Genomic DNA, 14,513 nt, shown 5'->3' with positions numbered 1-14,513 from the left:
CTACAGCTCAGCGTTCAACACCATAGCGCCGCCCACAAAACTCATCACTAAGCTATGGAGCCTGGGACTAAACACCTCCCTCTGCAACTAGATCCTGGACTTCCTGGCGGGCCGCCCCCAGGTGGTAAGGGTAGGTAAAAACACATCTGGCCACCCAGGGGTGCGTGCTTAATCCCCTCCTGTACTCCCTGTTCACCCACGACTGCGTGGCCACGCACGACTCCAACACCGTCTTTAGGTTTGCTGACGACACAAAGGTGGTGTGCCTGATCACCAACAATGATGAGACAGCCTGTTGGGAGGTCAGATGTGTTGTTGGCAGTGTGTTGCCAGGACAACAACCTCTCCCTCAACGTCAGCAAGACAAAGGAGATGATCGTGGACTACACGAAAAGGAGGGCCGAACACACCCCCATTCACATCGACGGAGCTGTAGTGGAGCAGGTCGAGACTTTCAAGTTACTTTATATCCATATCACCAATAAACTATCATGGTCCAAACACACCAAGGAAGTCCTGACGGGGGCACGACAATGCCTTTCCCCCCTCAGGAGACTGAAAAGATTTGGCATGGGTCCCCAGTTCCTCAAAAAGTTATACAGCTGCACCAGAGAGCATCCTGATCGGTTGCATCACCGCCTGGTATGGCAACTGCTCGGCATCTGACCGTAAGGCGCTACAGAGGGTAGTGCGAATGGCCCAGTACATCACTGGGGCCAAGCTTCCTGACATCAAATCAAATGACACAGATTTAGCAGATGTTATTGCATGTGTAAGTGAAATGCTTGTGCTCCTAGCTCCAACAGTGCAGTAGTATCTAACAATTCACAACAATACACAAATCTAAAAGTAAAATAATGGAATAGAAAGAAACATATAAATATTAGGGCGAGCAATGTCGGAGTGGCATTGACTAAAATACAGTAGAATATAATACAGTATATACATATGAGATGAGTAAAGCAGTATGTAAACATTATTAAAGTGACTAGGACCTATAAACCAGGCGGTGACTCCAGTCACCCAAGTCATAGACTGTTCTCTCTGCTACCGCACGGCAAGCTGTACTGGAGTGCCAAGTCTAGGTCCAAAAGGCTCCTTAACAGTTTCTACCCCCAAGCCATAAGACTGCTGAACAATTAACAAAATGGCCACCCGGACCACTTGCATGTTTTTAAACTACTGCTACTTGCTGTTTATTATCTATGCATAGTCACTTTACCCCTACCCACGTACACATTACCTCGACTAACCTGTACCCCCGCACATTGACTCGGTACCAGTACCCCCTGTACTTAGCCTCATTATTGCTACTTTGTGTTACATTTTATTTTTTACTTTATCTAGTAAATCTTTTCTTAACCAACAATGCAGTTTTAAGAAAATAGAGTTAAGGTCTTGTAAGTCAGCATTTCACGGGGCATATGACAAATAACATTTGATTTGATCTCAGTGAACTAATCCATTGCGGAGGCAGCAGGGATGGCACAGTCCAAGAAGAAGGGGATTGTGTGGCTAAGATCTCTCCAGAATGCGCTTTCTCCCGCCAATTTGTGCACATTCATTGTTTCATAAAGTCATTGTGTGAATTGTTTCATTGTTAGTGTCTATCAATTCCCCCATTACATATAGGCCTATCACCAGCAGTCAACTCATATCATTTCTAATCTACAATGTTTGTTTGGTTCCGGATATTTCTGTTAATACATTCAATATACTATTATTCCAGTCTTTTACCGTTCTCATTGTCAGAGTGGGCACGTTGTTTGCAGAGCGCACAAACTATTCTATACTTTTGGATTATTTTAATTCCATTTATGAGTTTTGTCAATTTAAGTCATTCTGTTTTTTTGGAGCGCTCCTGTCAATGTTGAGTAACGACGTACACCTGATTACGCATAGAAGTAATAGGCTACCTGGCCTGCGCAAAAATGTAGGCATAGAAATGTGCCCATTTGGGGATCTGATAGAATTTCTGATTGGCTCAACGCACCACCACTAATGAGCTGTGGAGCTTCTCAAAGTAATGATTTCTTCACATCAAACAGCAAGAAAACGACGTTTTTTTTATTTATTTTTTATTTTTTACATCCATTGAGAATGACAATAGTTCCTCAATGTATTTGAAAAATCTTTCCAGCTCTCTCCCTTTCGATAACCACTCAGCGTGAAAGGGAAAAATGTCATGCTCTGATCCAGTGGAAATGACAGAAAATACCTTATGACCTCTTATCCCTTGCACAAATAGCCTACAGCTGTCCCAAGCTCACTGGTGCAGGAAACTCTGAGGGCCCAGAATATTTTCTACAATGTTGCAAGTTTGCTAGCAAGAGCTTCAGGCTGGACAAAAGTTGATACAATGTTTCAAGTTCCTTGTAGACAGGCCATGCTTTGCCAATGTGATTTATAGGATATTTATTTTTATCGGGATATTTTCTACCTGCAGGCTGCAATGTTTTTATTTGTTGGCTTTATGTAGGCTATTTTTACATAGTTGGCAATAGCAATAGAAGTTACTTTTTAGGTTTGTATAATTTTGATTTAGATTTGGATCGAATTTTGATTAACCACATAACAATGATTTTGAGATAAGAGGTTATAATAAATTAAATGAAAAAAAAATGAATGGAAGTATGGAGGTAGTTTTGTGCCTTTATTGATATGTGTAAGAAAATGAACATTTCCTGAACTTTATTATATCTCCTAGATATAGGACAGACACTTTTATGCCAATCATAAACGTGTTGTTCAATGCGTTTCTATGGGTTATAGTAGTAAAGGCCAAATTCATTCATATATTTTTTGGGGTACCTAAAGGGGTCCTAAAATTCTAAATCAAATAGCTAAATGATCCATGGTATGACCATCTTAAAACAATTCCATATGTCAGACAAAGGCTGTACACTGCCAGCACTGAATCTGCAATGATACTTGCACACAGTAAAGTGCATGTGATATTTAAGCTGCCCTATGCAGAAATCGCTCTGCCATTTTCTGTTTGCTAGGATTCTAGTAGCTCACCTAAACTGAAATGTCACAAAACAAGCATGTAAAGTGTAGAGAATCATTGTACAAACTAAACTGCTGTGAAATAGATTTTCCATAACCAAAAATATTGTATTTTCAGCAGTTTGAAGCTGGCGTACAAAACTGAAAGTTAAAGATGCAAAAATGAAACTTATGAATGGGAAGCATAGAAATAGCTCACATAGAACCGATATATCGCTTCGTAGACTTGCTTTCAATGAGAACAACAGATCTATAACTCACATTTTATGTTGCAGCTTTAATAGGCGTCCTGTTAACGGGACAGTTGTAAATCATGCAGTGCCTTGTGTCGCGGTCGCAGATTTTAGAGAAACAACAAATGTCGGTACATATACAGTTGAAGTCAGAAGTTTACATACACTTAGGTTGGAGTCATTAAAACTCGTTTTTCAACCACTCCACAAATTTCTTGTTAACAAACTATAGTTTTGGCAAGTCGGTTAAGGACATCTAATTTGTGCATGACACAAGTAATTTTACAGACAGATTATTTCACTTATAAATCAATGTATCACAATTCCAGTGGTTCAGAAGTTTACATACACTAAGTTGACTGTGCCTTTTAAACAGCTTGGAAAATTCCATAAAATTATGGCATGGCTTTAGAAGCTTCTGATAGGCAAATTGACATAATTTGAGTCAATTGGAGGTGTACCTGTGTATGAATTTCAAGGCCTACCTTCAAACTCATTGGTCTTTGCTTGACATCATGGGAAAATCAAAAGAAATCAGCCAAGACCTCAGAAAAAAAATTGTAGACCTCCACAAGTCTTGTTCATCCTTGAGAGCAATTTAGAAATGCCTGAAGGTACCACGCTCATCTGTACAAACAATAGTACGCAAGTATAAACACCATGGGACCACGCAGCCGTCATACTGCTCAGGAAGGAGGGAAAAGGGGGAGGCTTGCAAGCTGAAGAACACCATCCAAACCATGAAGTGGGGGTGCTTTGCCGCAGGAGGGACTAGTGCACTTCACAAAATAGTTGGCATCATGAGGAATGAAAATTATGTGGATATATTGAAGCAACATCTCAAGACATCAGTCAGGAAGTTAATGCTTTTTGTGGGCAGAATTGAAAGTGTGTGCGAGCAAGGAGGCCTACAAACCTGATTCAGTTACACCAGCTCTGTCAGGAGGAATGGGCCAACATTCACCCAACTTATTGTGGTATGGTTGTGGAAGGCTAACCGAAACGTTTGACCCAAGTTAAGCAATTTAGAGGCAATGCTACCAAATACTAATTGAGTGTATGTAAACATCTGACCCACTGGGAATGCGATGAAAGAAATAAAAGCTGAAATAAATAATTAAAATGTTTAAATGTATTTGGCTAAGGTGTATGTAAACTTCCGACTTCAACTCTAAGTGTCTAAATTCTTGTTAATATAACTGCACTGTCCAATTTACAGTAGCTATTACTGCGAAAAAATGCCATGCTATTGTTTGAGGAGAGCTCCTACCAACAAAACACTTTTCACTGCGATAGGTTTGATAAATTCACCTCTGAAGGTAAATGTGTACTTACATTCTGAAATCTTGCTCTGATTTATCATCCAAAGGGTCCCAGAGATAACATGAAGTGTCGTTTTGTTAGATAAAATCATTTTTAATATCCTAAAAAAGGTCCATATAGCATGCACGATCGATGTTGTATTTCCACTCGTTCAATTTGCAAAGAAAGGAATCTGTGAATCTAACCCTAAACGTTGTTTCAACCAGTCAAATCACGTTTGTATTTATTCCTCAGAGAACGTAACCAGACTTCACTATATCATTAGAGGTGTAGTATATCCTATAGGACACCATGGCGATGCCTTCATGGCACGCCGATGACACGGGCCGGGCTTCACTTGATCGACTGTAATTTTATCAAACAAGCACCAAAGCATTATTTCACGTTAATGAACCAACTATTTTTTTCTTGATTACATGGAATTGATTTAATTGCTTGTAACCCAATTGAAGAATTTTGGATAGGTCATTTGAAAGCGAAAATTATACATGAAAGAAGATGAAAATGTTATTTACTAGGTTTAACCAAAAAGGAAAAGTTGAAAGAAATAGGTTGCAACTTGAAATATTGCTTTGTTAATAATCAAATATAACAGTTATCATTGAATCATATTTGGTTTCAATTGAAAAAAAAAAAAACGTATTTACTTGTAACCAGTTTAAGTATTTTTTTTAGGTTGATCCAAAGTCCTCTTTTACAGTGTACCTGGAACCAAAATGGTTTCTACCTGGAACCAAAAAGGGTTCTCCTGTGGGGACCCTGTGGGGACCCAATAACCCTTTGGAACCCTTTTTCTCAGAGTGTGGCCAGTATCTACTACAGTATGGATACTCTAGTGTGGCCTGGCACTTGCAACACCAGGATAGGATAGTAGATTTGATTCCAGCTGGGGCCAGCTATGTGAAAATGTATGCATGCACTAGTGTAAGTCTTATTAAAAGCTGAATACTGGGTGTTAGAATCCTGTCTGGCACTACAGCTTTATGTGGCAGGAAGTTATTTTGTTTCTCCGGAGTGTACTGAAATAGCCTAGAGTGTTAATCAATAGTGCTAGCAAGCCCATTATTGCATTTAATCAGGCCTGGGATTGCTGAGATGAATTCCTCCGTCCGGCCACCACACCGGGATGACAGTGTCCTGAATACTCATTATTGCGTTAGTGTACTCATTATACACCTTGACACTGCCGTACTGGACTGACCTTGTAAAGGACCTCCTCTATCAGCTCTCTCTAATTACCACTTAATTCCAGTACACAGTCCCCCAGAGGCAAGATAGGAGGAATGATACTGACATACCTGAGAAATTGCTCTGTGTGCATTCCAAATGGCAGCCTCTTCCCTATTTAATGCACAACTTTTGACAAGGCTCTAGTCAAACGTAGTGCACTACATAAGGAATAGTGTGCCATTTGGGACACACCCCATCACAATTCTGTGTGTTAATCTAGATAGTACATCCCAAATATTCCCAAAGGTAGGCTACCATAAAGAAGGCAGATATTTCTTAACACAGTATTAAGTGATACTTTCCCATTCCAGGCATAGATGTGTTCCTGGATTTATTTTATTTGGTTCTATCATTATCATTGTCTATGTTCTAAGAGCTCCTGACAACTTTCCTGAAAGTATGTAGATTCCTCGAGAACACATCTGTTTTGAGCCTGGTGTGCTTTAGAGGGCCAGACTGCCATCTGGGTTGTACTGATTTGGCGCAAAACGGAAGAAACCGGACTGAAACAGGGATGAACAAATCAAATCAAATCACATTTGTTACAAGCGCCGCCAAATACAACAGGTGTAGATCTTACCGTGAAATGCTTAGTTACAATCCCTTAACCAACAATGCAGTTATGAAAAATAAGAGTTAAATAAATATTTTACAAAATTAAAAATGTAAAGTAACAATAAAATAATAACAATAACAAGGCTATATACAGGGGGTTCCGGCACCGAGTCAATGTGCAGGAGTACAGGTTAGTCAAGGTAATTGAGGTAATATACATGTAGGTAGGAGTAAAGTGACTATGTATAGCTAAAATAACAGTGAGTATCAGCAGCGTTAAAGAAGGGGGGCAGAGTCAATGCAAATAGTCTGGGTAGCCATTTGATTAGCTGTTCAGCAGTCTTATGGCTTGGGGGTAGAAGCTGTTTAGAAGCCTCTTGGACCTAGACTTGGCACTCCGGTACCGCTTGCTATGCGGTAGCAGAGAGAACAGTCTATGACTAGGGTGGCTGGAGTCTTTGACCATTTTTAGGGCCTTCCTCTGACACTACCTGGTATAGAGGTCTTGGATGGCAGGAAGCTTGGCCCCCGTGATGTACTGGGCTGTACGCACTACCCTCTGTAGTGCCTTGCGGTCGGAGGCCGAGCATCACCAGGCAGTGATGCAACCGGTCAAGATGCTCTCAATGGTGCAGCTGTAGAACTTTTTGAGGATCTAAGGGCCCATGCCAAGTCTTTTCAATCTCCTGAGGAGGGAATAGGCGTTGTCGTGCCCTCTTCACGACTGTCTCGGTGTGTTTGGACCATGATAGTTTGTTGGCGATGTGGACACTAAGGAACTTGAAGCTACCTGAACTTGTCCAATAACAAACCCGTTTTGGGTTTCCGTTACAAAGCATTTTGCTATTGTTTGCCCTAATAAATACAACCCAGTTCGTCTCCGTCTCCGTCTACTCCTAAAGGGAAGAACTTAGCCTTGACCTAAAGTGTGTTCTGGATGCTCACTGGGAACACTCAGAACAGAGCACCCTCTCTCCATTAAGCAGCCAGCCGAATATCTCCAAAGACAGATCTCCCCTCCTGGAAACACGCGCACAAACTTGCCTGGAAACACGTACAGCGCAGCACAGCCACTTTGCTCTCTCTACCCATCTCAATAACCACTCAATGTCAATATAGTTTTCAGAGCATCTGGTTTGTTTTATGGCAGTGGCTCCACTTCATCTGCCATCACACCATCCGTGGCAGTGTACAAAAGCTCTGAATACAGCCTGCTTTAGGATGTTTTACTGCAATGCAATACTAATGTATTACACCTCAAAAGGCTGAACTTTGGGTTTAGTGCAAACTCAGAATCCCATTTATGACTCACGGCAATAGAAAAGTATATTAAGCAGGGCTTCCATTGCGTCCATTTCCAAATAAACACTGGATTATACTGCGTCATAATTCATGTGAGGTATTGAAAAAATGAATGCTACAACAGCTGTATCTTGGTTTGGTACAGCTGAGAGAAGTTTATCATAATATTCCTTGTTAGTTGGAATCAATAGCCATTTATTTCACTGGGGAACAGATGCGAGCTGAAAATGTGAACATGATGTTAGATCAATTACACTCCAATTAAACGCGGCAGCTGTCGGGATTATGAATCTATGAAAACAGACTTTGCAAATCGCAGACCAACTGCTCAGTGATCATAATTTCACCATAGAGCACAAGATAGTTTGCTTGCGTTTCATTGGCTCTTAACCTCCCATGCTATATTGTTTTTTTTCGCATTGTTTGTAACTTATTTTGTACATAATGTTGCTGCTACCATCTCTTATGGACGAAAAGAGCTTCTGGACATCAGAACAGTGATTACTCACCTCGAAATGGACAAATATTATTATCATTTCTTTTTACGAGTTGGACAGGAAGGATATACTCCAAACACCTGAACAGGCCCTCCTCCTCGTCATTCGTAGGAGAATTTTGCAGAAGGAGATCAGGGTGCCTTGTGAGGATCAGGCGACGAGTGGCTAATCTTCCTTTGCCATCTGTACTGTTAGCTAACGTTCATCGCTGGAAAATAAATGGGACGAACTAAAAGCACGTATATCCTACCAACAGGACATTCAAAACTGTAATATCTTATGTTTCCCCGAGTTGTGGCTGGACAATGACATTAATAACAGACAGCTGGCAGATTATATACTCTATCGGCAAGATAGAACAGCAGTCTCTGGTAAGACACGGGGTGGCCTATGTTTATTTGTAAACAACAGCTGGTGCACGATATCTAAGGAAGTATCAAGGTTTTGCTCGCCTGGGGTAGTGTATCTCATGATAAGCTGTAGACCCCACTATCTACCTCGAGAGTTCATCTGTATTTTTCGTAGCGGTCTACATACCACCACAGACCGATGCTGGCACAAAGACCGCACTCAATGAACTGTATACAGCCAAATGCAAACAGGAAAACGCTCATCCAGAGGCAGAGCTCAGTGGCTGGGGACTTAGATGCAGGGATACTTAAATCAGTTTTACCTCATTTCTATCAGCATGTTAAATGTGCAAACAGAGGGGGGGAAATACATTTTTTATAAAAAACTCTAGACCACCTTTACTCCAAGCAAAAATTATAGCAGGAAGCACCAGTGACTGTCTATAAGAAAGTGGTCAGATGAAGCAGATGCTAAACCACAGGACTGTTTTGCTAGCACAGACTGGAATATGTTCCGGGATTCTTCCGATAGCATTGAGGAGTGCACCACATCAGTCACTGGCTTCATCAATAAGTGCATAGGTGACGTGATCCCCACAGTGACTGTATGTATATAACCCAAACAGAAGCCATGGACCCCAACCCCTCTTTTACGATGCTGCTACTCTCTGTTTGTCATATATGCATAGTCACTTTAACTATACATTCATGTACATACTACCTCAACAAACTACCATGGACCACAGCTTTTACCCCCAAGCCATAAGACTCCTGAACATCTAATCAAATGGCTACCCAGACAATATTTGCATTGCACTCCCCCTCTATTCTACACTGCTACTTAGTTATCTATGAATAGTCACTTTAATAACTCTACCTACATGTACATATTACCTCAATTACCTCGACACAATGACTCTGTACCGGTACCCCCTGTATATAACCTCGCTATTGTTATTTTACTGCTGCTCTTAATTATTTGTTACTTTTATCTCTTACCTTTTTAAGGTATTTTCTTAAAACTGCAATGTTGGTTATGGGCTTGTAAGTAAGAATTTTACTGCAAGGTCTACACCTGTTGTATTTTGGCGCATGTGACAAATAATATTTGATTTGATTTATACAGGCCACTTGAAAATAAACACTCTATCCACTGGGATGATTTATACGCACTGCCATTGAACATCGCAACTCACTGAATAGATCTGTGGGATGCCAGATGCCCATTGCTAGTGGGGCGAGAGCGAAACCAATGAATCAAAGCAAAAGTTGACAGGATCTATTAGGAGATAAGGTTGACAACAGAGAAACTGCAGGCGTAGAAGACACGCGTAGCTACCCACTGGGCTCAGACATCAGTTCAACGTCTGGTTTTGATTTACATTTGGTAGAGTAGTCAACTAATGTGAATTCAATGTGAAATAAACAAACAAAAAAATGGCACCACATCATTGGATTTAGGTTCAAAGTTGGGGAAGAGTCATTCAAAATTCTGATGCAGTTGTCGAATCAACACATCCGTCATTGCTGCTGTGAACTGCATCACAAGAGACATGCCAAATGGGAGATGTATAAAAAACATTATATACAGTTGAAGTCGGAAGTTTAAATACACCGTAGCCAAATACATTTAAACTCAGTTTTTCACAATTCCTGACATTTAATCATAGTAAAAATCCCCTGTCTTCAGTCAGTTAGGATCACTACTTTATTTAAGAATGTGAAATGTCAGAATAATAGTAGAGAATTATTTAATTTCAGCTTTTACTTCATCACATTTCCAGTGGGTCAGAAGTTTACATACACTCAATTAGTATTTGGTAGAATTGCCTTTAAATTGCTTAACTTGGGTTAAACGTTTCAGGTAGCCTTCCACAAACTTCCCACAACAAGTTGGGTGAATTTTGGCCCATTCCTCCTGACAGAGCTGGTGTAACTGAGTCATGTTTGTAGGCCTCCTTGCTAGCACACGCTTTTTCAGTTCTGCCCACAAATCTTCCATAGGATTGAGCTCAGGGTTTTGTGATGGCCACTCCAATACCTTGACTTTGTTGTCCTTACGACATTTTGCCACAACTTTGGAAGTATGCTTGGGGTCATTGTCCATTTGGAAGACCCATTTGTGACCAAGCTTTAACTTCCTGACTGATATCTTGAGATGTTGCTTCAATGTATCCACATAGTTCTTGTTCCTCATGATGCCATCTATTTTGTGAAGTGCACCAGTCCCTCCTGCAGCAAAGCACCCCCACAACATGATGCTGCTACCTCCGTGCTTCACGGTTGGGATGGTGTTCTTCGGCTTGCAAGCCTCCCCATTTTTCCTTCAAACATAACGATGGTCAATATGGCCAAACAGTTATATTTTTGTTTCATCAGACCAGAGGACATTTCTCAATAAAGTACAATCTTTATCCCCATCGGCAGTTGCAAACCGTAGTCTGGCTTTTTTTAATGGCGTTTAGGAGCATTGGCTTCTTCCCTGCTGAGCGGCCTTTCAGGTTGTCGATATTGGACTTGTTTTACTGTGGATATACAGTGGGGCAAAAAAGTATTTAGTCAGCCACCAATTGTGCAAGTTCTCCCACTTAAAAATAAGTATTTGGTCACCTACAAACAAGCAAGATTTCTGGCTCTCACAGACCTGTAACTTCTTCTTTAAGAGGCTCCTTTGTCCTCCACTTATTACCTGTATTAATGGCACCTGTTTGAACTTGTTATCAGTATAAAAGACACCTGTCCACAACCTCAAACAGTCACACTCAACTCCACTATGGCCAAGACCAAAGAGCTGTCAAAGGACACCAGAAACAAAATTGTAGACCTGCACCAGGCTGGGAAGACTGAATCTGCAATAGGTAAGCAGCTTGGTTTGAAGAAATCAACTGTGGGACCAATTATTAGGAAATGGAAGAAAGAAAAAAAAACACACTGCCTTGATGTAATTACTTTCTAGTCATGCTTGTGTGAGATGCAAAGTGCCTGTTTCCCTAAACTAAACCATTCCCTCTTTTCAGGTAGTCTGATGAGATACATACTTAATGGTTTCTCTATGTCCCAAATGGCACCCTATTCCCTATGTTGTACACTACCTTGACCAGGGCCCAGTACGAGCATAGGGCAGTAGGCTGGATTCAAACCTTTGACACGACCTCTCTCCACTGTAATCCTCTTTAAGAATACAGTAAAATATTTATTCAATAAAAAAAATAAAAAAGGGAATGCACTATGCAGGGAATAGGGTGCCATTTGGGACACAAACTATATATATCCCCATTGCCAGAAATCAAATGACAACACCCTCAGCTCTGTCATCAAACAACCTCTATACTCTGATCCTGAATCTGTGGTTATTAATTCCACTCCAAGCCTTTGTTTAGCTCTTCAAGAAACTGATATTTATAGCTGCTCAGATATCACCTCTCTACCACCATCTCCTTTTTTTCCAGAGCTCCCATGTGCTATTTGGTGTCATTACACACATACAGATGACACAGTACACCCACTCAGATCCGCAGTAAGCTACACAAAACAAGTCCAACTGGGAATGGTATACGCTCTACGAAACCAATCAGTGCGCTTCCCGGCAACAGTGCAAGGCACACTGGGACTCATTAAAAACAATAACTGTCTCAAACACTCAGGCAGTCCACAGACACTGATGATGGAGACCAACCCCAGAAATATGTACAAAATCAAATATATATATATTTTTTAAATCACACAAAAAAACAAGCATGAATTTGAACAATGAGAGGGATTCTCCAATGATTGTGTCAGAATTCTCTGTGGGAACACGGCTGACTCAGTCAGGATTAACAGAGACAGAGTTCCAAATGGCACCCTTTTCCCGTAATGCACTACTTTGTACCGGGGACAATAGGGCTCTGATCAAAAGTAGTACACACTAGGGCATACGGTGCCATGTGGGATGCAGACGGTCAACAGTGGCTCCAAAGCTAAAAAAACAAAAATAACATTTTGATCAAGTTCTCTTGAATGAGGTACCATTCTTCTCCCTATTCATTTCACAAAATTATTTTTCCAGTTAGAGTTTCACTGAGAGCATTGTGGGAACTTGTTGTTAGACTGGCACAGATCGAGACAAGGTGAAAGACCAACAGTCAGAGGGAATTAGACAGGACAGACATATAGGCCTGCAGTTCTATTGAGAGGCCTACTAAGAAACAGAGTGAAGTAAAATCATAATAATACATTGTCACATTCCAAACGTACATACGGCAACTGACTCCATGATCAGATCCTGGTTCAGAGAGAGAATGAAACTGCAGGTCACCACTCCCACACAGACACTACACACACTGATTCAGGATCAGTGAGATGACAGCATCCTTTGCTTATCATTCTGACAGGGGCACCAGAAACATTCACCTCTAAGCCACCTGGTAATAACCCTACCTTCTCTGCACTGCAAGGCAACCTCAACAAAAGGGACCATTTATCCACAAAGGCTTTTCAATGTTACACACAGTGTTAAACTGGGGCAAGGCAGGGAAAACCAAATCAAAACACCTGTATAATGGCAGACTTCCCTGCCAAGACCAAAATCAACCAAGAAGGTGTATGTGCTATCCTTTAGAGATTACTACCATGCCAAGAAGGAAATATCTATCTGGAGAAAGGACATTTTTAAAAAATGCTTACAATTTACATAGTAGATATCAGGTAGTAAGTGTGTTTTAAGAATAGGACACCAATCAACTCATGGGCCACACATAGTTCTCATTTTAAAAAGGGGCAATCTGGGATTGGTGCATCTATTTAAAGATTTCTAAATTAATTATATACGTGTCTACAAATACTGTATAGCTTAAAAACATGGTTAAAACGAATATTAGAATATTATACCGTAGTTGATTGTTTTAATCATTAACGTCAACCTGGGACACTCACTAAGTTTCTGTCCTGAAGTTGAACCCTGTCAATTAGCCTGCCCTGTTTTGATCTTCCATTTCCCCTGGTTAGTATTACTGAGAATACCTAAACGCTATCTTTTCTGTCTATTTTACTTTTGTGTTTTTCCATAAACTATACATTCCGTGGACCATATGCCCGCCCAAAAGCCCATCTTTCGCATCGCAACACCTGGGCAGGTAAGTATATATATTTTTTTTAACTTTAATACAAAATGGTCACATATTGACCACGACTCTCGACTTACCATATTTGCTGTCAGCGAAGGTAGTTGAAAGAGACTGGCAAAGACACAACACAGCGAAGATGGAACACGGCGAATCCATTAGGCTACTCTTTACTAATCCATTGCACACCTTTACTAAAACATGATACTGTCAGTTCTCAATAAAAATATGGTCGAAAATCGCTGGATGAGATAACAGCGAATTAAAGTAGGCGATTTGCGGAGCAATGTCTCGGGTCCGCCACTTCACTCCTGCAGTCGCGACAGGATTCAGCACCGCGAACAGCAACCTTCAGAAGGCGCCCCTCCTAAATTCTGACGTCAAACAGGCATGGCGAGGGGCCCGTGCATGGTCTCTGAGCATGCACCTCATGCATGAATCAATGATTTGCCAGTCTAACCACGAACATGGTACAGACACGAAATAAAAAGACAAAAGTGAAATTGAACAGAAGTTGATGCAATAAAAACAACTCTAGCGTAGGCAATACAAGAAGGTAAAACTAAAATATGCAATACCAAAAAATCCAAGTGGGCTATAGAGGGAAGTCTTTTTAAGTCTATCAGTCAGTCATTCAGCACACGATCTATATTTATACAGGGGACTCGTACCAGGGTTCAATCACCGGCTGTAAGGGGAATGCAAATGCACGGCAAATGGCACACTTCCCTCCCCTATAGGCCCTGTTCAAAAGCAGTGCACCAACAGTAATGTGAATGAACGCATTAATAGTGGACTCACCATCTGAATAAACCAAGTTAATATCACTTTCTGTAACAGTAGCATGATAATTCTATAATAACATATAGTATATCATGGCTACTCAAGTGTATACAGAATACTTGTAAAAAC

At 40.8% G+C, this 14,513-nt stretch overlaps 1 protein-coding gene across 1 annotated transcript in view; it reads right to left on the bottom strand.

Moving 5' to 3' along the window:
* ptprn2 (protein tyrosine phosphatase receptor type N2) overlaps positions 1-13,977 on the bottom strand; it is a 254,053-nt gene extending 240,076 nt beyond the window's left edge. Inside the window, exon 1 of the mRNA XM_020494845.2 lies at positions 13,682-13,977. Coding sequence (XP_020350434.1) covers positions 13,682-13,760 — 79 coding nt within the window. The 5' untranslated portion in view covers positions 13,761-13,977. The remainder of the gene's footprint in view (positions 1-13,681) is intronic.
* Between the last annotated feature and the right edge of the window lie 536 nt (positions 13,978-14,513).

The sequence above is a fragment of the Oncorhynchus kisutch genome, linkage group LG11, assembly GCF_002021735.2.
Source record: "Oncorhynchus kisutch isolate 150728-3 linkage group LG11, Okis_V2, whole genome shotgun sequence".
Classification (NCBI taxonomy): Eukaryota; Metazoa; Chordata; class Actinopteri; order Salmoniformes; family Salmonidae; genus Oncorhynchus; species Oncorhynchus kisutch.
This window is presented reverse-complemented; position numbering and strand designations above follow the sequence as displayed.